The sequence below is a fragment of the Drosophila yakuba genome, chromosome X (genome assembly GCF_016746365.2).
Source record: "Drosophila yakuba strain Tai18E2 chromosome X, Prin_Dyak_Tai18E2_2.1, whole genome shotgun sequence".
Lineage (NCBI taxonomy): Eukaryota > Metazoa > Arthropoda > Insecta > Diptera > Drosophilidae > Drosophila > Drosophila yakuba.
The window spans coordinates 1,672,360-1,694,765 of NC_052526.2; the positions used below are offsets into that span (position 1 = coordinate 1,672,360).

Genomic DNA, 22,406 nt, shown 5'->3' on the forward strand with positions numbered 1-22,406 from the left:
CATTATGTACGGGATTTGAAACCTTTGCTCACCCCATTCATCACTACCACTTACTAATGCCTGTGCTTTCTTTTTTTTCCAGATGACAAAATGCAGCGTTGCAACCAGAACAGCAGCAGCAGCACCAGCAACATTACAACGACCAGCAACATCGGGGGTGGCAGCAACAAACGCTGCCCTCAGAAGTACACCGGCAACAATAACCTAGCCGCCGCCAGCGGCATGTTGGCTTATCAGCAGCACGCCACTGCCTCCTCGGCAGCAACGTTGCAGCACGGCAGCAGCGCCGGTGGCAAGAACTCCTCTCGCAAGAGTCGCTACAATAGCAACAAGCAGAATCAGCAGCAACAGCAGCAGCAGTTTGAGCACATCCAGAAGCGGAATGGAGCCGCTGGAGGAAGCGCAGAAGCGCCACCCACATCCACCTGGCTCGAACGGGGCTACGGACGCCGGTTGACCCATTCTTCATGCATCGAAGGTGAGTGCCTGCTCCTAGTTACTTTATATTCTTAGTGGTTCTTGGTGGTGGGTGGGTAACCACATGGGAAGCCATTACATGGGTAGTCAATTAGTTCGGAGATTATTCTGAGTCACTGGCCAACGCTGACCTCTTACTGCGAATTTCGATGGTTCTGCGGCGCTTTAGTCAATCAGTCCAGTCGTTCGCCCACATAGCATACGTATGTGTGTGTTCGTATCTCGGCTCATGGGTATGAAAATAAAGACGACGCTGAATCATGATTTCGCATTGTTTTTAATAAAATTCCAAGCAAATCGGCCGGCATCTGAAGTGAATCACAGACGGCCACGAATTTGGCGTCATCGCCGCTAACGGCAATGGAAACGGGAACGGGTACTTCAATTTGGATGGTATCGGGTTTTGCGGAACGGGAACGGTTATTTCGAAGAGCGTCATTGCCGCAAACAGAGGAGTTTCTGGGACAGTGGCTTGGGGAGGATACGAGGTTTCTTATTACAATGCCACTCTGTGTAGAGTAGCCACAATAATGAGCACTCAATGAGCACAACTAAAAGTTTTAAGAAAGCCTACTGATTACTTCTTTGTGTACCGAATTCTGCTTCTGACTGACTGATGACTGCACACAGTTTTCCTAATATTAGACCAGGCTTGTAAGTGCTCATGTGCTTTCCCACCCCAAATTTTCCATATTGCGCTGCGGGTAAACCCATATAAGTCCACTCGAACTGAAGCGGTATCTATTTACGGAATGTTGTTATCAAACTGGCTCTATCTCTAAGTAGGCATTTGATGGGGGGTAAGCCCTAGGTTACCAATATTTCAATTGAAACGCTCTAGCACCGCACCACTGGAAATCGGCCTTGTTCGCAATTAGGAAAATATAAAAAAAATATCAGGATATTTAGGGACATGGAAAGACAGCCACTTTATTTCGGGTTTTTGCCTGTGGATTTCGCTTTCGTTCGCATTAAAAATTCAATTAAAAACGCGGCGAATCGACATAAACAAATAGAAATTAAATAAACAAACAAAGCCATCTTCTCCGTGGCAGTCATAAAAACATGAAGAAACCAAGCAAAACATTTACATTTCTCGCCACTTTTATAATGTATGCGCATTGGGAACAGATCGGCAATTATGATTGAAAACACATAAATCACTTCCATTCATTAATTCTCTTGTTGCAAACGTATGTAATGTATTTACCACCAAATATTTAAAAATATTTCCACATTTGTTGGGGCTGAAAATTGGATTGCTACTCACAAACAAACCCGATACCGAATTTATTATTACTGATTCTTGTGTAATTTTGCGATTTCGAATTTTCCACTATTTATTTTTGGCATTAATCGGCAAAACTTTCCAGAATCGGGTCTAAATAATTCTTGTTATCATCAAACTTGGACTAGAACGTGTATTTGTGGGGAAAGCTAAGACGCAATACAGAGCAGCTGATTAGAACTCAGATTTTTGAGTTCCTAGTCAGCTGGCGCCTCTTGACCATTTGTGCTTGTTATTTGCTATTTGCTCTTGCTATTCGCTACATTGCTATTTGCTACAAGCTATTTGCTAAATGCTTTTTGCTATTTACTTTTTGATTTCTGCCGTATCAAGTATTATTGGGCGTAGTATCAGTCGATCGATTTGGTCAAACGATGAACTGATAATCGACGTGGACCGAACCAAGCGTACATACATGTGCTTTGCTCACTTTGCTCACTCGTTACGCAAGCGATCGTTTTGTCATTCATTAGCACTTGGCTGGAAAACGATGGCCTAGAGCCCATTTCCTAGATCGCCGCATGGCTCAAGCGAGATTTGCACCGCGACGTTAAGTGCCCAAAATAATATTGAGCCAAAGCAGCAGCATAACACTAGTTCTATGTTCCTGTCTTAAACGCTTTCCACCCAATAGAATGCAATTGCTCAGATAAGGCATATAGCCAATCATCTGATTAGTAACTTTGTAGCATTTGAAGAGCCCCTAGAACGAACTATTTGAATGCCCCATTTTCCAGGCTAGAAACCTTGGTCTTGCACTCAATTGAGATTATATCTAGATGATATATGGCAAGAGGAATGTTTTCCACGGCGGCCGACATTCGCAGAATGCGTTTTTTACGCCCCACAAGTTCAATTTAGGGCTAAATATGGTAGTGGTATATGCATGTTGTACCTTCACGGGACTCGTTTTAGGATTGCCATTTTTGGGTGGCGACAACCAGAAAAAACCCAGCCAACTGCACAGTCACGTCACAGGCACCTCGATGTTACGTCTATTGGTGAACATTTATGCACATTTATTTTTAGTTTTGTCGATCTATTTTCATTACTCCGCTACCGTCCGAAATCAAATCCGTAGTCGCACTACGCAACCGTAGAAGTGCTCGCAATTCCGTTTATTGCTGTTCATCGTGATGAGCAGCCCCATCACCATCACCATTCGCATTTCTCTGCCAATCCGTGGAATAGCTCGCAACGCCCCTCCACTTAACCCCTTGTCGCCCCACCCCAGTCATTCAGCCTCCCAGTGCCTCTCAGTCTCCGGCGTCTGTGATTCCCCCCGCCGCCGGCAATAGTCAAGGTCAACGTGTTCGCCGTTTAGCCACCGGCCATTTAGCCATTGTCTGAGTCCGTGTCTCCAATACGACACCATCACATTCCAAACGATCCGATCTGAGCCAGGCCTGGGGGCCAAAGATCAGTGGGATCAGTGAGATCCGCGAGGCTAGAGGAGAAAGTTCAATGGGCAACGGATTCTCGCTTATTATGTCACAGCTACAAAGATAGAATTGTAGTTTCCCCATGGATTACATCTGCGTTCCTGACTACTCGTATATTCCCAGCTATCTTTATTACCCCTTACTCGCAACAAGCCCTTTTAAGTAGAAGGATTAATATTCTACGAATATGCTCTGAAACATTTTACAAGCGTATTTGGCGCTCATAAAGCGTAATACACCCAACCTTTGGGATGCTATTAGGCTATTCGTAGAACATTTAGCGGAAAGTAAATATTTTCGAGCACACCCAATTAGCACATCAAGATTGTTATTCATCGCCTTCTCATTCTGGAGCAACAGACCAGTGGGCAATGGTATTATCTAATGATTTGGAGGTGTCTATGTGCAACTCACGCATACCTATAGTATGTGTGATTATTAAACCCGTGTATATATAGTATATATGGTATATGGCTTACACCAGAGGCGACTATTGGACTGTGCCAAACTTAGGACTGACGACGACGGGATGTGGTGACATACGTGTCCACCATTAACTAGTATCATAGTTATATGTTATTCGCTCAGCTGCTCGGTTCAAAGCCAAGTTTTCGGGCTCATTAAAAATGCACAAACCAATTGCGAGACGAGTAATTTTGTTCGTTGTCTTGGCACAGGAAGCGACGCATAAAGTCGAAGGTCATTTTTAAGTCGCACAACATTATACACCGGCCACTGGACTGGGTACTCCGAGCACCACCTGGGATGCTGTGTAATACTGGGCATTCAAATGGGTTTGTTTGCCTGCCCCACGATGAGGTGATGATGATACCTGCGAGTTATGGCAAACGTTGCGTCACTGGTGTGGTGCGAATATCAGTTCATCGTCACCGTCGCCAGGCAAGTGCTATCTCCAGTCAACAACCAACAGGCAACAGCTGTGAAATTCATATTTCCTACCCGCGAAATTGGTTGGCGTGATTTGATATTTCGGGATTGCCGCATCAGAAGAGGACTGATTAGAATGACGACTTTCGGCGCTCGACCACACTAGCCTCACAATCAGGAACGCAGTCGAAGTCGAAATCATAATCAGAATCAAAATTACAATCACAATCACAGGTGCGGCGGAGACAATCGCGGCACTCGAGGGAACTTTTGGACGCTGTTGCCGTAGGTAACTGCAAATTGGTCAGTCGGGAGTTTGGGCGAACACTGTGGGCCCCTGGACACGCACATCTTATCACCGCCCGGTAACCAAATGTGGGTAGCCTTCAGTCTAGACACAGGAACTCAATTCTAGCACATGGCAAGCAAGCGCTTCAGCTCTCGATGCCCACAATATATGAATATGAATACTGGGGCTGGGAACAGGAGTTAGGCAACCTCCTCCCAAGTTCTGCCAATTATCCATTTATATTTAATTTCTACGCCAGTCTAGTGCTCCTACCATATGTTCTCTACACACTGCGTGTACCCGTGGATTAACATTAGTCTCACTTATTTAACTAAACTATCTAATCGCGGGCTCTCGAGTGTTTTTTGTTACCCCTCCTAAGGTTAAGGTCTGCCTTACGGCGAGAGATTGAATGCCCTTGAAGCTGGCCATTATCACTTGGCCATAAAGACGATCTTATAAATAGCCGCTTCGTCTTGGGCACGACGCAATAGGTTAAGTTAAGTTAAGCATGTGGGTTCGGCTCCCACTACCACAGTTCCATTTACCCGATGCAGAGTAATACCGCCTTCTTGCGCCCCAAAACCCTCGATCATAAATTTCGCTATGTTTACCTTTCAGTTGGCCGTACAAATATTATAAGTTCTTCTATGCTTTCTGCTGCTTTCAAGGCTGTTTGCAAAGTTCGGCGCGTGCTTCGGTCGCCGATAGTGCTCCATTATAGGGCCTGTCATAAAAAGCGTTTGGAAAGCACTATTTGCTGATTTTCGGTGGGCTTCCGAGAGTTGGACAGATGGCCGGCCAGAAGCCGAAACACGCCCAAAACCGGCCACGCCTTATCTAATCGCTGACCACGCACTCGACGCCCCATGTACTCTGCCAGCATACGTGATGGACATACCCACACACCCATGTGCGAGTACATATGGACATACAAATGTAAACCATAACCCCCCGATCCAGCCAATATCATTTCCCACCGCCCTGGTGATCCCATCGGCTCTTTGGGCTTCCAGCTCACGTCTGGGTGCTTAGTGGCCCGGCGTCCTTCGGCGTCCGGGCGAAGTCAACAAACCCACCTGCCATATGATTTATCTATGCGCGCATTGAAATTCAATTTCAGCGACTGGCCCGAGTGGCTGCCGCTTTCTGGGCCCCCAAGAGGGGGTGTACTCCATAGTACTATAGTACTCTATATCCGATATCCGTTGACGTAGCTCTGGGGGAGCACGTGGGTGTTAAGGAAGTGCTCGAGCGCTTTTAACCCAAGTAAGCTGGTAGCTGCTGGGAAGCGGAAGTCGGCATGCAAAGGGGCAGATAAGAAAGTCGGGTGGCGGAACAGGAAGACGCACCACATGACCGAGTTTAAAACTCTTTCTTGGAGCTTGGCAACAAACCTGGTCCGCAAACCTGGAACGTGGAACCTGGAAGCCAATGGATCCGAATTATTCGTTCAGAACGAGAAGTGAGCAGCGATGAGCTAAATGCGGAAGCAGCAACGGGCACATAAAAGTCATAATAAACATCTATAATTGTAATGCGTCAACGCGAGCCACCTGGCCCCCCTAACCCCCCCTAGGCCCCCTGGCTGCCCCGCCGAGCGAGCCCCACCCCCTGGGTGGCAACCAAATAAGCTGAATTGGCGAAAAGTCGGGAAGGAAACCCGCACATGCGTCAATTTCCAGTCATGCGTAACCTTCCCTAAATCAAATTACACACTTGAAACTTAAATACGTACACTTACACGGAGAGAAATAAGTTCACTTTGTCACTTGGAACACTTGAAGACCATTCATACATATATACATACCTGGTTCGAATGCACTTGTTTCAGTTGGCAATAATGTCTACCATTCAAAAATCGACCTGTGGACTTGTATTTATTAGAAACTCAAAACTGCGATAGATCACACTCTGCATTTTATAAGATTAGTATTTCATTTGCTGGATGTTTGAAATATACATTCATATAGTCATACAGCCCAAAAGTTCTCAGTGTAATGAATAGTAAAACAGAGAGGTGGGAAAAGAGCGAAACTCTAAAGCACGTGGTTCTGTTGATAAGCGTGTGTGTCGAGCATTAGCTGACTGCGCCTGTGTGTGTGCGAGTACACGAGGGTGTTATCAGAAATCTGAATTTCCAAACGAACATTTTATTTTAAGGTAATAGGATCGTGAGATTTGCCTAATGAATTAAATGCAGAGTTTAATAAATACAAGTCCATGGCGTTGGGTTATTTGAATATATTCGAATTTGAATAGGTGGCAGTTTAATATTAATAACCAATAAAGAAGTTGTCTTACGAAATACTAAAATCATGATTTCCAGTTTATTAAAAATTAATCAAAGCTACTTGTAATACTGTTAAAATCGCTTCAGTTATAAACTAAACTCATAAACTAAACTCTTAAACCCATTAAATGTAACTGCTTGCGATCGGTTTGGATCTGCTTTGGATCACAATGCTGTGAAAATGGTGTACCTATTTAAATTAATTCCCCACTCCCTTCCCCTTCTCTTGCAGACAAATTCCTAGGCCAGCACAATCCGGGCCATCGCAATAGCACCAGCAGCGAGGCGACCAGCGAGGACATAGACTCCACTAGCGAGCTCCTAAACAAACCAAAGGGCAACTCAAGCGCCGGCAGCAACACTTTCAACAACCATGTGGCAGGCAGCAGCAAGAGTCGCTCGAAGCGCCAGCAAAAGCCGTCCGTTGGCCAGCAGACTCGCAATCCTGACCAGAATGGCCAGAGGACCGGAGCAACTGGCCCCATGGCGGGCCAGAAGGTCAAGCAGGCGAATGCCAAGTGGCGCCAGCAGCAGCCCAATCCCAGCAGCAACAACCAGCAGCAGCAGCAGCAACAACAGCAGCAGCAGCAACAGCAGAAGCGCGGCAGGAACAAGAAGTCCGCAAAGTGCAGCAGCAGCATCAGCAATTCCGACAGCAACATGGTCAAGCATGGTGGCAATGGTCAGCGGAAGACCTGCGACAGCAGCTCCTCCTCTGCGCTGAGCTCGCCCACCAGTTCACCAACCAGTTCCCCCCACGCCAACGGCAATCGGAAGCGGATCGAACGCTCCTTGATGCCGGGCGCCGCTCTGGAATGGCGGCGGGAGCGGGAGCGTGGTCGCCAGAACGCCAACTTCCTGGTGCCTCCCCTCCGCCAGTACGAGCAACTGGATCTAGACGACACAGCCGTGGTGCAGCAACTGCGTCGGCACATCATAGATCACCATCTGCTGAGGGTCTACGGCTTTCCCGTGGAGTCGGTGGTCCATGAAGGCGCCATCGAAATCTTCAAGTGCCTGCCGCACATGAGCTTCGCAGCTGCGCTGGCGGAAACCGCACCGGCAGTCACGGTGATCAACTACCACGACGGACTGACCAACCGCGTTGAGGAGGAGGTGGCCACCTCGACCGACTCCGGCAACAGTTCGCCCCGCTCCTTGGACTCCGAATCGGGCGGCGAGTGGAGCGGCAGCGAGTGCGAGTCCTCGAACTCATCCTCCTCCTCCGCCGGCGACGCCGAGTTGAGTCTCGAGCTCAAGTACTGCCAGTATGTGCAGGTGGAAAGGAGTCTGGCCAAGCCGTGTGCACGCTGCAAGCGCCACTTTCTGGTGGACGAGCTGACGGGCCAATACCTGACCCACGAGGAGTGCCACTACCACTCCGGGAAGTACCAGCGTTACTACGATGGCGTCTGCCACGGACGTTGGACGTGCTGCAACGAGGGCGAGGAATCCTCGCCGGGATGCTGCCTGGGCGACCGGCATGTGTGGACGGGATCGGTGGTGGGGGTCAATGGGCCCTACTACGACTTCGTTAGGACCGAGCAGCGAGGATCCGGCGAGGACGAGCCCGCCGTGTACGCCCTGGACTGCGAGATGAGCTATACGGGTCGTGGTCTGGACGTGACCAAGGTCTCCCTGGTGGCACTCAATGGCCAATTGGTGTATGAGCACTTTGTTCGGCCCGAGTGCGACATAATTGACTACAACACCCAGTATTCGGGCATTACGGAAAGGGATCTGCGTTTCGGAGCCAAGAGTCTGGCCGAGGTGCAGCGGGATCTGCTCGAGCTGATCACGGCGGACACCATCCTCATCGGACACGGGCTGGACAACGATCTGCGGGCACTGCGCTTGGTGCACAACACCCTGATCGACACCTCCATCAGCTTCCCGCACTGCAGTGGGTTTCCCTACCGCCGGGCCCTGCGTCACCTGACCAAGGTGCACCTGAAGCGGGAGATCCAGAGCGGTGATGGCACCACGGGACACAGCTGCTTCGAGGACTCGCGGGCCTGCATGGAGCTGATGCTGTGGAGGGTCAACCGCGAGCTGGATCCCACTTGGAGCTGGGACGATTGAGGGGGGGCTCGATCGGGGGGTGCAGATCGGTAACATTGGGGGGCCAGCAAGTACTTTTAGTTGTTAAGCCAGTAGGTACTAGTTCGGCTAGTTTGTACTAGTACTGTATTCAAACACAAACAAAACACAATCGTAAAATCTCAGCTGGGTTGCTCACCTGGCAATCGGTTTCTATAGCACCGACTAACTGACTTATCTCGGTTATGCTCGTACATAATGTATATAGGGCCCCATTGCCAGGAGTTCGCTCGGCGTATATATAAAGTAAATCGCAAAATTGAAATGACAAAAAATGGCAAGAGAGGAGCAAGCGAGGAATGAGGAAGGAGGAGGATAAGCACATAATTATATGCGGTACATAAGGTACATTTTGTAAGCGTATATTTATAGAGAAATAGTACTTTAATCTACATATGTATATACACATATTGTTTTTTTTTTTCTTGATTAATTTCGAACCACGAGAAAATGTACTGAAGTTTTAACTGTGATGTTTTTTCACTTTCTCACATATTTACACGACAAACGGAAATGAAAAGTAAAAGCTTACAAAAAGAGTAGAAAAATACAAAAATATATACATACCCGCACACACATTATTTTGTTAAGAAACGCAAAAGAAAGGCAATCCAAATAAGTTTAATTTTCGACCAAAACTTTCAACTAAAATCACTCCATTTATCTTCATTTACCATTAGTTTTCGTTTTGTATCGTTTCGTTTAGTTTCGTTTTTTTTTTACCGCCAATCATTTCTTTTATTTTTATTTTTTTACGAATAAAGCATCTCATATACAAAAGGAAACGAATGAAAGTAAAGTTTAACTTGAACTACTTTATACACTATGCATAATCGTAAGTTAGGTTAACCTTATGTTTTCTGCAAACGTTTTGATTATTTATTTAACGAATCACGCGACAAGTTCATTGAAAATTTCTTCAAGTGTACAATTTTCCACATTGAACTCCATCCTAGGCTAAGAAATACTTTTCATTTTCTCTCCAGAAACTGTCGACGTTTAACTATTGTTCCTCGATTCTGTTCCATTTGCGAAATGAGCCGAGGAATACTTTATTCGAAAATCGATGTTCCTAGCAGAATAAGTTTCAGCACAAATATGTACACTGCACCAAGCAGATGTCTTTATATTGAACGGAAAGAATGAGAAGAGTAATGCAAATGCACAACGAAAATTTCAAGAGAATAAAAGCAACAAAGATTTGTCTAAACCTAAACTAACTTACAGCAGTGGTTCTTATTTCTGGCATGGAAACCAGGGAAACACAGTCAGTCTACCCATTAGCTGGGGTATCAATCGGGAGTATTAAGCGTGACCGCCGCTGACGTCATTGCAGCAGAATTTCTTCCACATGTGGCATGTGGTAATGATTAATGGAAAAAAACAATGTTATCAAGAATACCATACCTGCGCATGCCTCTTAATTTAGATGTACCTATTTACCTTGGCCAAACAAACGGGCTTCAACTTACGGGCTTCGTACTTACAAACCGCGTTACCTTAGCGCGGCGATCAAGATCAAACCGCATGTGTTTCAGCCGACTTGGCGAGGTCAGTGGATGGATAAGGGAGACGTCGTTAGGCATAGTTAGCTATGTATCTGCTGGGTAGCTACCCTTCGGATATCGGCGGTAGGTGGCAATCAACCTGTAACCCGCAACTGATAACCATAACCCTTGGACACATTACACATTATACCCACACCTGCGGCCATAAGCCATAAAGCCGTTGAGCCAACTTTGCGGAAGCGCTGATCTGTGTGATCAGCTGAGGTGCTCTTGAGTACATATACAAATAGTGTTTGCCCAACTAAGTAATTAGCAATCAACGGGCGCTCGAGATCAGGTATTTCAGGCATCTGCGCCGCAGACTCCGCCCCAAGGTACACATGGTCCATTTGATGTTACATTAGAGGTATTCCATGCAATCCTGGTCATCGGGAGCCAGTGGATCAGCCCAGTGGAGGTCACCGTCACCAACCATCGCTGACGTCAATTCCCATCATGTTAGCGCCCAAGTGCGAAGTGAACTCCAGCAGCGGTGTGCAGCAGTGAAAGTAGAAAGTGACTCCAGTGACTCCAGCGACTCCAGTGATTCCAGACCAAAGAGGCGGGCATGAGAGTGCGTATCTGACGACAAAAGTTGGCTCAACACTTATGTCTTTGGTGTAACGAGAGATTGTCAATACACAATGCAGTTGCTCCAGGCGCAAACAAAACGCCAGATCAGCGATCACTGATCGATTTTGAATCGATTTAGTGTCTTGCCAGTGGCTCATGCCGAAAAGGGGGGCAGGTGGGTTGCAAGAGGGCGCGGGGGGGGCCATTGACGATCATTTGACGGATGAAGGCGATCGACTAAATATAAATTGAACGTTCGTGTTTGGCACTTTTGTGCGAGAAATCGCATCAATTGTTTTAATTGTCTGGTATATAGGCAAAGTTGGGATGGGATGTGTTCGGATGTGTTGGCTTTTGGTATATATGGCATCGCGATCTTTAGGTAATGGCCCGTGCACGAAACCGAAATCTCTAGCACAACACACTTGCCGAAACGAAATTATGCAATCGCTGGCCGAGAATCCGAGTCGGGAGACTCAATATGGGAAGGGCGATAGATAGATAGATAGCATCGCGCCTTTGTGCGATCTTTCAATATTCCATTTTCCCATTTAAGGCTTTCGGCCAGACAGTCGACGACTCCCATGGGTGGCATGCAAATCTTGCAGTGAAGCAATTAGATATGACCACATAACCAATTGCAGTGCAAGTGCAGTTTGATTGATTCTATTTGGCAGTCGCCTTGAAGTTCGTGACATTACATTCTGGATGGTATATGGTAACTGATAGTAACTGGGGACTAACTGACCAGATGCCAAGCAATGGCATTCGGCCAAATGGCCAATGATTCACGAAGATTGTGCAATATTCCAATTTCGAATCAGCTTTAGAAGCGACCAAATAAGGCGAAAGCCCGAAATCGAGTTCCCCAATCCGATGATTCATGAGCGTCAGCTGGTTTTTATACCCGTTACTCGTTGAGTAACAGGGTATACTAAATTCATTGAAAAGTATGTAACAGGCAGAAGAAAGCGTTTTCGAAATGGGACATTATTTTTTTGAAATTTTTTGTTGTCAATTTCTATGAGTAGGCCAAAAAGAATGTTGAATGTGAGCTGAGTAACGGGTATCCAATAGTCGAGGAACTCTACTGTAGCGTTCTCTCTGGTTTAAAAAGAAGTCGTCGTCACTGTGGCATATTTTTATATTTTGAGTGATTTTGCGTCACCTGTTGATCAGCCTACCTCTTTGCGGCTTTGCTATAAAAAGCAAGAAATTGCTGCCCATCGATTTTCGATAATCCCCAATGAAGTTCTGATCGCATATCCCATGTTATAGAATGTGCACGATGACGTGATAGTTGGCGTCGACCGAGGGAATTCGGAGACCGCGATTGACCGCACTCTGTCCATGACATAATCATCCAAGATCAAGATGAGATGTTAAACCCAAAAATCAAGAAAGGCTAGAGTGTCATCAAGCTATGGCTATCGTCATTATTTTGACGATTTTCTTTATAACTTGGCAACAAAACGGCGCACATCCGTAAAAATGTATGTTTTGCACAGCCAATTATCATAGCTATCGACCCCTACCATTTTTTGTGGGGATTTCTAATAAAAATTTTTTTTCAAAATTTTGCATTTTTTGTAAGGGTATCATCATCATCATCATTTATTGCGAAAAATAGCTAAAATTTAACATTTTAATCTATGAACGCTATCCGATAGAAAATTTTATTACGAGTTCAACGATATATGACATTCCATATTCAGATCAATATTTTGAATGCTGTGAACAAAAAACTGATAATAATATTCGCAAAAAAACAGAAAAACGATTTTTGGCAAAATTTCAATATTTACGATAGGTATTTTCGGCATAATTTGGTTAAAAATGGTCAGAAAGTTAAAAGAATTACATTTTTGTACTTCTAATTACCAATACTAACCAACCAAATCACTTTTGGACCGACTTCGTTAAAATAATTTTTCGCCAAATTTTCGCATTTGTTGTTTTTGCGAAATATGGCTAAAATTTAACATTTTAATCTTCGAACGCCACTCAATAGGAAATTTTATTACGAGTTCAACGATATATGACATTCCATATTTAGACCATTCCTTTTATGGAATCGTATTATTTTGGAAGACTGTTTATCCTGCACCTTGTTTCTACTTTATTATTGTCGCTTCTTATTACGACTTGTGGTGATGTTCTTTGTTTAATGCATTGTTTCTCGTATCGTTAGTAGTCGGTAATGAATCAGATAGTGTTTTCTTATTTGTGGATCAGATCAGATTTCGCTATGTATGTGAAAAATGCAGCACCGTACTTCAAAATTTCTCTTCGACTGCAACGTGAATCATTTCGCTGTGGAACTTTCGTTGGGAAAGGTAACCAGTTTTCCGCGTCGTGCTTTTAGTTCTATGAAAACGAAAGTGAAGCTCACAAATGTGGGTTAATGCTCGCTGCGTTCGGCACTCTGTATATTCACGTCAATTTCTAGAAGTAGGATTGAAATGGTGTAATTTCAAAAATTGGAATACTTCTATAATGCCTTGAGTTTTTGGGGCCGACGCTGCGTATGGGTAATAAAAGATCCAAAGCAGGAGAATTGTAAGTGGGGTTCTCCATGTGTGACGGACGCGAACAAACACGGAGATAGGTCATCAGTGGTCACATGGGGATCCATCCGAGTGAACGCTTAATTCAAGTTGAAGGCTTTATTGAGGCGGCTAAACAAACGCACCTTGGTGCCAATTTCGGTGCTCATTTGTTGTTTTTGTCATGTTTTATCAACTTTGTTGTCTCTGTGGTGTTTACCTTGCACAGCCGCCGCTTTTCGACACCCACGGATATGGAAAAAAAAAGACATAAAAGAGGCAACGACGGAGGCCTAGACGCCACACGTGGGTCGTGAAAGTTCAAGGCTGCAACAGGTAGACACAACGCACAAACAGAGTGGGTTTACCTGGCAGATGTGCCCGAATATCCGAGGCGCAAAACCAACCAAACGAGCTCCTCCTCGCGGCGGTGGCACAAGGAACATGGAACCAGGGATTGGAGATCTCTTGTGTACGGCTACTTTCCAATTACAGCAAACGCCGCCTAATGCGAACGAAGGCATGGAAAGTTAATGCCAATCAACAAGGACTTCTACGCAAGTAAATGTACTAACATTGCGATTAGTTATTGAAGTCTGAAACAATCTCTCTTCAATTAAGCAAGCCCGCGCTATTGAGGTTCGACTGTACTGTGGATACCAAGGCCCGTGAGTTGCGGAATGCGCTGCAATTTGTCTGCTGGCACTACTGATACCGCTGCATTGTTACCGCCTTGTTGCATGCAGCATGCCACGTCCACGCTCACGTATGTGTGCAACTTCTTACATGACGTGGGCGCTGGCATTTCCTCGATGCGGTGCACCCAACCCGAAATGCAAACCCGGAAAATGTGCAAGAGACTGCAGCACGAAGCGCACCACGCCGTTATGATTGAGTAATTACGTTTGAAAATCGAGTAAATGGCCAAGTTCAAAAGCTCTTAGCTGGCTTGCTTCATCGCTATAAATTTAATTGGTGTATATGGTGTGTTCACTTTCTGGGGCTTAATCGTACAAAGTCATTATGTATGTACATGTTGATGGCGCTAGACTGGTTAAGACAAATAAGATCAAGTAACAGCAGTGCTTAATGCGTAATTCGTAATGCTTAATGCTATGCGAGTCGTACAAAACAATGCTTATGGTTATCGGTTAGAATGAGAGACAAATGTAACAGGCGCTGCCATCGGGCGAATCGAGCGAAGCGGGCGCGACTTGGAAGATATATGTATCTGTATCTAGCTTTGTATCCGTATCTTGACTTGCGTATGTGGCCTGAGAGTTGCGATTGAGGCCCCAACTTTTGTTAGTTGCTGGTGGCGGTCGCCGATGTACCCGTCTGCTGCTTGAAGATAACGCCCGTGATCTCGCCATCCTTCTGGATGACACAGCGTCTGTAGGGAAAAAATCGGGTGTCTATTAATACACAGCAGAGCAATAATTCGTTGGCTTTGAAAGATGACTGCTTCAGCAGACTATACTCTTAATCACGGCCAACACAACGAACATAGGGGCAAAATAAGAGTAAAATGAGAGTACTCGATTGCAAAAGGAGCCTGGAATGCCTAGCACCCCTCCCCCGAGATACGCCTCCTTAGGTCCTTCTTTCCACTTACTTGTTCCCGCTGTAAAGGCAAATCGTGGCCGGAACCGTGGCATTCGGCTCCAGCTTGGCCACCTGCTCGGAAATGGCCATTCCGATGCCGGACACGTTCGGATCAATGTCTCCCTTGGCTGCAAAGATGCATCGGCATTAGGCTATGGCCACTGATTAACCGGCAACGATCGATACTCACTGCCCAAACATAATCCCTGGCGATTGGCCAGCAGAGCTCCCACAGTGTCCTGCCGTGCGGCGCTGCAAAAATGTTATGCACAGTATGTTATTCACAGTACTCTCTGGTAACGACGCATCAAGGATCCTTACATTTCCGCCAAGACCTTCTCCAGTTGCTGCTCCATGGGCGATGTCTTTATTTCGCGACGTAGAACACCTCGAGCAGTGAAAAAACAAAGCAAGAACAGAATCAAAACAATGGCCAGTGTGACCGCTCGCCGAGAAGACTGCAATACCAACAAGCCGGACGTTAAGAATCCATGCACAGTGGGCACCACTTCAAAAACGTGGCTCAAATTTATTATGCGGTTTTCAGTTAAAAAAAAGATGTAAAGTTTGCTTATAGTAAACAATCCAGAAACAATGCACTTTGGTGTATATTGTATATGGTTTATTCATAGCATTTTACATACAAAATACTCCAGTTGAGGGGGTGCGTCGAAGCACACGAAACAAAACACTGCAATCGCCAACTACAACTAATTGCAATTAATTTATTTGATACCGTTATACGCAGCGCTTGGAGTGCACAAAATTAGTTTAATTAATTGGTTTTGATGGTTTTTCTTTTTTTGGAATCAATTACTCGCCTTGGGAAGCTGTCTGTGCCATAAATATTTAAAGTTCAAACATGGAAAAATAATTTTCAACATGCAGCAGCAGTTGAATTAATTGCATCGCATCGGATGACCCCGGAAAATTATGTATATCTATGTACTACTTAGGTGGGCGTGGCCAGCGGCGCGGCCTACACGATCTCGTACTTCTCCACAAACAGAATCGATTCGCTAGAATACTTGACCGCCGCCTCGCTGTCCACCTGCACCACATCCTGGGCCACCACGCCCGCGTACGGCGTTTTCGAGACGAAGGACACCTGCAAGGGGAAGAAGTCGCCTGGAATGGAGGCATTGCAGCTAAACTCCATGGAACCGGACTTGTTGGCGGCGTCGATTATGGGAATGTGCCACTGGAGCACATGCTTGCGTGAATCGTAGTTGTAGGTGCCGTCGTACTCTGCCACCGAAGGCTGCACATTCATTCTGAGTGTGGAATTGAATGAGTAATCTTGTTCACATCTATACAAACACTGCACTTACGGCAAGGGAATGACAATGGCCACATCCTGCAGCTCCAGCTGCTGCGCCTCCAGTTCATACTCGATGTTCACATCGCATCCACCTTCTCCATTATCCGATGGCCAGCAGTTAACTGGAAAAAAGCGAGAAGCACAACCACGTGAATGAGCGAGACGCAAGTAGTGGTTGTAGTGAACTTACTGGTCAGTGGGATGGCCGACTCGTCCTGCGAGACGAAGCGCCACTTGAGCACACCCACGTCGGTGTTGAGGGGAAACGGTTTGCCCAAGTTCTTTAGTCCAATGGTCGTGCGCGATTTAAACAGCTCCTTGTCCACGTTGGGATGGGTCTGCAACTGCAGGCCCTGTGTGTGATTGGGAGACAGCTTTAGCAATATGCGGCCGTATGCCTCGTCCGTAATGCGCAACGTGAGAAGGCCCGAGTTCTCAAACTGCTGCACGCCACCATCGCGTCCCAGACGCACTACCAGCTTGTCCTCAATCTTTAGATGTACACTGAAAGCAGGTGTTAAGCATTTAATAATGAACTAAACAATCATGCTGAAACCCACCTCTCTTTGTGAATGTCCGACGCAATGGCTGCCTTGGCTGCTGCACTGGCGCTGGCTGCAGCACTGGAACTTCCAGCGGGCGGCGCTGGTGCCAGATTGGCTATCTTCTCCCCCTCGTTCTTCAGCTGATCCACAAAACTATCGACGTCCTTGGACTTGCCACCCAATTTGAGGGCATTGCGGGAAGCTGGTTTACTGCTGATGAAATCGGAGCAATAAGTCCAGACTCAAGATGAATTAGAGGAGAGAAAAGACTTACGCAGCCGCCTTGGATTTGGCGTCCACATCGATAGAGGTGATGCCGATGTTTGCGCTAGAGGCACCGGAGCTGCTGCTCACACCGCTACTGCCAAATCCGTCGGCGCTAAAGCCGCCGCTGCGGCCGCCCATGCCGCTCAGGGAGGGACCACCCCGTTTGCTGGCTTCCATGCGCTGACGCTGCAGTTCCTTGGCCTTCTCGCGCATCTTCTGGCGCGCTTCACGCTCCTGGGTCTGTCGCACTGCCTGGTAGACCTTCTCCTCGTGTGAGTCCATCTCTACGAAGGTCTTGATCTGGGCCAAGTTGACGCTCTCCCTGTAGCCCAGTGCCACGATCTCGTCGAAGGCAAAGATCAAATTGAAGGCGTTCTCCACTATCTCCTTCTCGTCCAGTGAGTGGCTATACTCGGGAATCTGCAAAGGTTGGGGCTGATCAAAACTGAGGCTTCAGTACTTCCGTATGAAACTGACCACTTTCGAGAAGAGGCGCAGTGTCTCCAGATCCTCCAGAATGTTGCTGGCCTTGGTGGTAATGAGCAGCATGTAAAGTTTCTCCATCGGCTGGTAGACGTAGCGCACGGAGTCCGTCTCCACGTAGGTATGCTGCTTGCCAGCGGTCATCAGCTTGGGGAAGGCAGCCAGCAGACCCTCGATGCGTGCCTTCGTCATCTCGACGAACTGACGTGACAGAATCACTGCGTGTACATTGCGGGTTAACTAAAGGGCTCGTTTCTTAAAACGCATGCAAGCCACTCACCTTTGCCATTCTTCGTGCAGACAGCCGCAGCAATGAGTACCTGCAAGTCGGATAGGTTTAGTGATAATACCGAAATACAATAACCCCCGCCCCGATAAGCCCAAAAATCGCCGACGTGTAGGTGTGTGTGCCTGTGTGTGTGTGTGTGTTTGTGTGCGTAGGTCGGGGGCTCTCACCATTTTGCTGCTGTGTTTCACGTTTTAGCCCTGGAAAATACTTCGCGGATCGGATGCGGACGGCGCAGGATGGACTGCTGCTACGGATCAGATTTGCGGGGCGAAAGAAACGTTGTTTTACAAACAATCCGCGTAGCTGACGTGTTCGGTTCTGCGCCAAATGTTTACGGTGGCTTTGTGTGAGTGCGGGTAGTGTGACCAAAGCCACTCCGGAAACGCAGCGTTAATGCGCCTCTGACCAAAAAGATTAGGCCGTGGGATACCCTGGCATTATATTTATTACTGTGTCTGAAAAATTACTGTGTGCCTAGCCCTTTGAAAACTATTACACTATTCACTTGTCATCTGTGTAAATCCTGTAGGATAGATGATTTCAAGATTGCGCCAAACATTTATCTCGCAAGTTGTACTAGGCATATGTTAACTCTTAAACAAACATACTCTTTTAATGAAACAAGTAGTGAGTTCAAGCTTTACATTTACCAACACCGCCAGCCGGCACCGGCTATCCAAAAACGAGCTACGCAGCACTGGCGTTTAAATGTTCGTTAAATTTTAATGGAAACCATACTTCTTGGTTAATAAACAATATAATACATTAAACAAAATATACAAATATGGATTTCGCATAAACTGAGATCTCACTAAAGTTTTTCAAATTGTCAATGATATAAAAAAAATGATTTATGGCTTACAACGCCATTAACAGGAGAAAGCAAAAACTGAAATGAGCACCCAGCCAATTGTCGCTAGTTTCCAGCTAGTTAAACTCCTCGTCCAGTGTCAGTGTTTCTACTCGGCTGGCGATCGATGCCGCTGTCTCTTCCGCCGGCTGACCCTTCTGCTTGGCATACTCCACGCTTAGGATGCGCATCACCTGAGTGGCGGTCATGTTATCACGCTTGTGCTTCTGGAAGTTGTCCTTTACGAACTTAGCAAATCCCTTTGCCTCGCCGGCCGGCGTGGATACGGTGTTTCCCTGCTTGTCCTTTTTGTTCAGGAACAGTGTGATGGGTCCCCGACAGATCCTGCAGCGCAAATCCTCCACCTTGCGGGATCGGGAATGAGCATGTGAACTGTGATGCGAAAAAACTGCATTACAATAACATTCTTTGTATCTTTTAGGAAAACTTACGCTTTGTCGCAGCTTAGGCACTTGTAGGTATACTTGAAGTCAATGCTATAGTTGTGACAGACCTTAATCTGCGGTAGATCGGGAAACTTGTCGTTGGCTCTTTGGGCCCACATCTTCCACACACGTCCGTGTCCACCCTCGCCATTGAACACCCAGGCCGCAGCATGGCAGAGTTCGTGTATCAAGGTGCAACGCAGGCGGTCCGCGGTAGTCAGCACTTTGACGCTAAGTTCCACCACGCTGCTACGCTGGTTAAGTCTGTAAACGAAATGAATCAGTGGAGGTTAAAGAGGATATCTGATTATCTCTTTGAGAACCACTCACTTGCGCTTGTTCATGCACCGCCCGGCAGTGTTGCGCAGCAATTTGGACCAGGTGATGGGCACATCCAGCTCGTTGTTGAACACCTGAGCATTAAACATCTTGTACAGGTGATGGGCCAGCTGCTCTTTATTCCTTGCGAAGTTTTCCCGATAAAAGAAGGCCTCGTTGTCCGCCCTATCGCGGGCCACATGTCCCTCCAGGGATTTCAGGAAGCCGAATTTGCCGCCGGTTCTAATGGGTGAGAGTTCTTTCTGCTTCCTTGGTTTGCGGGCAGTGGATTTTGGCGTGGCAGTTGGTTTTGGCGGGGAGGTTGTTTTTGGAGCAGTGCCCTTGGGCGGAGCCGTTTTTGGCTTAAGCAACTTGAGAATCGGGCTCTGCTGGGGCTTTGGCTGATCTTGCTGCCCAATGCCAAGCTGCTTTTTTACTTCCTGCAATCGCCTGTGGACTGGAGTGCCGGGAAGGTAGTCGTTCTCCAGTTCATCGAGCATGTCCAAGTCCAACGCCCTGTCAACTATTTCTTTAGCTTGATTATCGTTCTCAAATCCAGCGTTAGGGGTAAAAAGTTGGCGACGAATGTTTGTCTGAGGCGCAGGCGTGGCAGGAAGTTTCGCTTTAACGCTGGCGCGACAGGAGCGTAGTATATCGTCCAGGCGGCGGTGACATTTTGGCGCTGGAAAGAATTACACAATCCCTTAGATGTACCAAGAAATAATTAAAATATAAGTTGAACTCTTACATGGCGAGTCCTGGTCAGGATTGCTGATCACCTCCACCTCGTCTTTGGTCAAGTCTAGATAGGTAAGGTCGCCGCGCTTTTGCTTGTTCTCCTTGCCTGAAGCAATGTCGCTATCACTACCGCTTTCACTGAAAGTGGCATCTGCATCCTCATCGTCGGAGGCGTCTGTTCCGCTGTCAGAATCTATGAGCTTTCGCCAGCGATCCTCGTCCACATGATTGGTGCGCGGTCGTGTGAATGGCTTTTGAGGCCGCGGCCGCCTTTCCGTTTGGACAGCGCGCACGGCAGGCAGGCGAGTCGAGTTTAAAGGTGTCTGATTTGTGCGCAGGGCTCTGGTAACTGCAGATAAAAGTGCGTGTTACTCGAAGGTTGGAGGATATTTAAAGTAAGTTCTTACATATGCTGAAGTCGCCGAGAACACTTTCGTCTGGCCTAGGCTTCTTCTTTTTGGCGGTGGTTACCGCTGTTGCTTGAATATTCCTGGGTCTCAGGGGAGCCTTCTTCCCACCACTTCCACTGGAACGCTTAAGAGTGCGGATCACATCTGGTGTTTGCCAAGACTTGCCGTACAATTGATTGAGCAGTTTTTCTGCGTGGGTGAGAAACTGCTCATCCTCGGAAGCATCATCCACAGACAGAATGGATTTTTGGTGGACTGCCTTCTGGGGCTCCTGCTGATGGTGGTCGTGGTGCTGCACCTCCTCCAAGCTGGGCAGGGACTTCGTGGCCTTGGGCGAAGAGTAATGCTCATCCTCGTCCTCCGCCGAACTAGACTCCACAGTGGGAATGCTGATTTTAATGTTGATCTTCGCTGAAATATTAATACTGCTGACTTGAATTGAACCGTGTTCATCCCCTCCCGATGTAGAGGAACCAGAGCTAGCCCTTTGCGGCGTGTGTTCGCCCTCGCTGCTAGTTTCCGGTATTTCAATGGATTCATTTGGAACGGGGTCATCGTCATTGTCGTGAATAGTGGAGTCATGAGTCCCAGAGCTATCAGAACACAAGGTGTTCAGTTCGGTGTCATTGTCTGCTAAACGCTTGCTGCTGTCTGTGGGCTCAAGATCCTCCGATCCGAGAGTATTCGCCTCCGTTTCGTTGTCTGCCAGCCGCTTGCTGCTATCAAATCGAAAGGAATCTGCTGAGCAGATGGTATTCGCCTGCGTATCGTTGTTCGCCAGTTGTGTGCTGTTGTAAATCGGCCTGGTAACGGGTGGCTGCCAAGCCTCGTCGGTGGGCGACATGGATTCGGTTTCCGCCTCAGCTAGACGCGATTGCCGCTTGCTAGATGAGAGGGGGGATGGCGTCAATGGGCCATTCCACTCCATCTCGCGTCGCTCGATCGACACATCGCGCAGAAAAGCCTCGATGCGCTGCACTTTTTCGGTTGTGAGCATGGGCGGTGGTATGTCTTCCCGTTCGGGATTAGGCACACTTTCCCGTTCGCTCACTGCCATGCTATCGGGCGGCAAGGGTTCTTCCTCATCCTCGCTAGAATCGGATATGGTGATGCAGGAGGCGGCGTCGTCGTCGTCGCCGGATATGTTCTCCTCCGTGGTGGAGGAAATGCAAATGGAGATCTCCGGCTTGGTCGAGTGCTCTTCATTCAAGGGCTGCACATTCAAGTTGCTGATGCCGGCGGACAGAAGCTCTACGTCGCCTACATCGGCCACATCCTGGCTGCAGCTCAGCTGCAAGGCTTCCATGTAATCGGAGTTGTCGTCCATTGTATCTGCCCCGCAGGTCGGAGCACCCACATTTTCGCGCATGGGATCTGCTTGCAGTTTTCTTATTTCCCGGGAATTCCTCTTTTCTGGCTGAACCTTCGGTACATGGGACACCTGCTGTCGTTTTTTTTGGGAGGATAGCGTCAAATTGGCGAACTTTTGATTGAAGGGAACTTTTACTGTGCTCGGATCGACCGCATTGAAGAGCCTATACTTATGATCCGCCATTTTGGGGGCGTCGTTGGGGGATTAACGGTAAAACAATCTTTAAGAATATGCTTTAAATAAATTCGTATTTGACAATATTTTGTGCGCGTCGATTTGCATTTATCGTTATCGATGGACCATTCGATTTTCTGCCATC

At 47.2% G+C, this 22,406-nt stretch overlaps 4 protein-coding genes and 1 long non-coding RNA gene across 13 annotated transcripts in view; 2 read left to right on the plus strand and 3 right to left on the minus strand.

The window, feature by feature from the left end:
• Window positions 1–9,993, plus strand: part of LOC6523955 — a 79,863-nt gene extending 69,870 nt beyond the window's left edge. For all 8 annotated transcript variants that reach the window (XM_039377635.1, XM_015189913.2, XM_039377634.2 and 5 more), the window contains 2 exons: window positions 83–478; window positions 6,910–9,993. In XM_039377635.1, coding sequence (XP_039233569.1) covers window positions 91–478; window positions 6,910–8,759 — 2,238 coding nt within the window. In that variant the 5' untranslated portion in view covers window positions 83–90 and the 3' untranslated portion in view covers window positions 8,760–9,993. The remainder of the gene's footprint in view (window positions 1–82; window positions 479–6,909) is intronic.
• Window positions 9,994–12,814: 2,821 nt separating this feature from the next.
• LOC120320461 lies at window positions 12,815–14,415 on the plus strand. Its single transcript, XR_005559967.2, has 2 exons — window positions 12,815–14,004; window positions 14,065–14,415. It is a non-coding gene; the product is annotated as an uncharacterized LOC120320461 (long non-coding RNA).
• Window positions 14,384–15,526, minus strand: LOC6523956. The gene is made up of 4 exons (XM_002099792.4): window positions 15,370–15,526; window positions 15,239–15,300; window positions 15,059–15,176; window positions 14,384–14,836 (listed from the first exon to the last, which is right to left on the minus strand). Exons 1-4 carry the CDS (start codon window positions 15,402–15,404, stop codon window positions 14,749–14,751), a joined length of 303 nt encoding a protein of 100 aa, XP_002099828.1. The 5' UTR covers window positions 15,405–15,526; the 3' UTR covers window positions 14,384–14,748.
• Window positions 15,527–15,655: 129 nt separating this feature from the next.
• On the minus strand, window positions 15,656–18,292 carry LOC6523957 (coatomer subunit delta). 2 transcript variants are annotated; one of them, XM_002099793.4, is made up of 8 exons: window positions 18,121–18,292; window positions 17,945–17,984; window positions 17,659–17,882; window positions 17,189–17,601; window positions 16,930–17,127; window positions 16,560–16,873; window positions 16,380–16,491; window positions 15,656–16,322 (listed from the first exon to the last, which is right to left on the minus strand). In XM_002099793.4, exons 1-8 carry the CDS (start codon window positions 18,121–18,123, stop codon window positions 16,028–16,030), a joined length of 1,599 nt encoding a protein of 532 aa, XP_002099829.1. In that variant the 5' UTR covers window positions 18,124–18,292; the 3' UTR covers window positions 15,656–16,027. The 2 variants fall into 2 exon arrangements, with proteins under 2 accessions (XP_002099829.1, XP_015045402.1); XM_015189916.3 differs by having other exon boundaries at window positions 16,930–17,124; window positions 18,121–18,291.
• Window positions 18,293–18,742: 450 nt separating this feature from the next.
• On the minus strand, window positions 18,743–22,298 carry LOC6523958. Its single transcript, XM_002099794.4, has 5 exons — window positions 20,713–22,298; window positions 20,316–20,654; window positions 19,580–20,249; window positions 19,256–19,513; window positions 18,743–19,196 (listed from the first exon to the last, which is right to left on the minus strand). The coding sequence occupies exons 1-5, from the start codon at window positions 22,268–22,270 to the stop codon at window positions 18,881–18,883; spliced, it is 3,141 nt and encodes a 1,046-aa protein (XP_002099830.2). The 5' UTR covers window positions 22,271–22,298; the 3' UTR covers window positions 18,743–18,880.
• Window positions 22,299–22,406: the final 108 nt, after the last annotated feature.

Bases quoted from the DNA above. Each gene is read 5' to 3' on its own strand.
- LOC6523956 (XM_002099792.4), bottom strand. From the start codon at position 15,404: ATGGAGCAGCAACTGGAGAAGGTCTTGGCGGAAAT. The intron at 15,301-15,369 runs GTAAGGATCCTT...ACATTTTTGCAG, and splicing joins GAGAAGGTCTTGGCGGAAAT to CGCCGCACGGCAGGACACTG. The intron at 14,837-15,058 runs GTAAGTGGAAAG...TTTTCCCTACAG, and splicing joins TGCCTTTACAGCGGGAACAA to ACGCTGTGTCATCCAGAAGG.
- LOC6523957 (XM_002099793.4), bottom strand. The intron at 17,883-17,944 runs GTGAGTGGCTTG...ATGTACACGCAG, and splicing joins CTGCACGAAGAATGGCAAAG to TGATTCTGTCACGTCAGTTC. The intron at 16,492-16,559 runs GTAAGTTCACTA...GCTTTTTTCCAG, and splicing joins GTCGGCCATCCCACTGACCA to TTAACTGCTGGCCATCGGAT.
- LOC6523958 (XM_002099794.4), bottom strand. From the start codon at position 22,270: ATGGCGGATCATAAGTATAGGCTCTTCAATGCGGTCGATCCGAGCACA. The intron at 20,655-20,712 runs GTAAGAACTTAC...TTTTATCTGCAG, and splicing joins TCTCGGCGACTTCAGCATAT to TTACCAGAGCCCTGCGCACA. The intron at 19,514-19,579 runs GTGAGTGGTTCT...TTTCGTTTACAG, and splicing joins CGGTGCATGAACAAGCGCAA to ACTTAACCAGCGTAGCAGCG.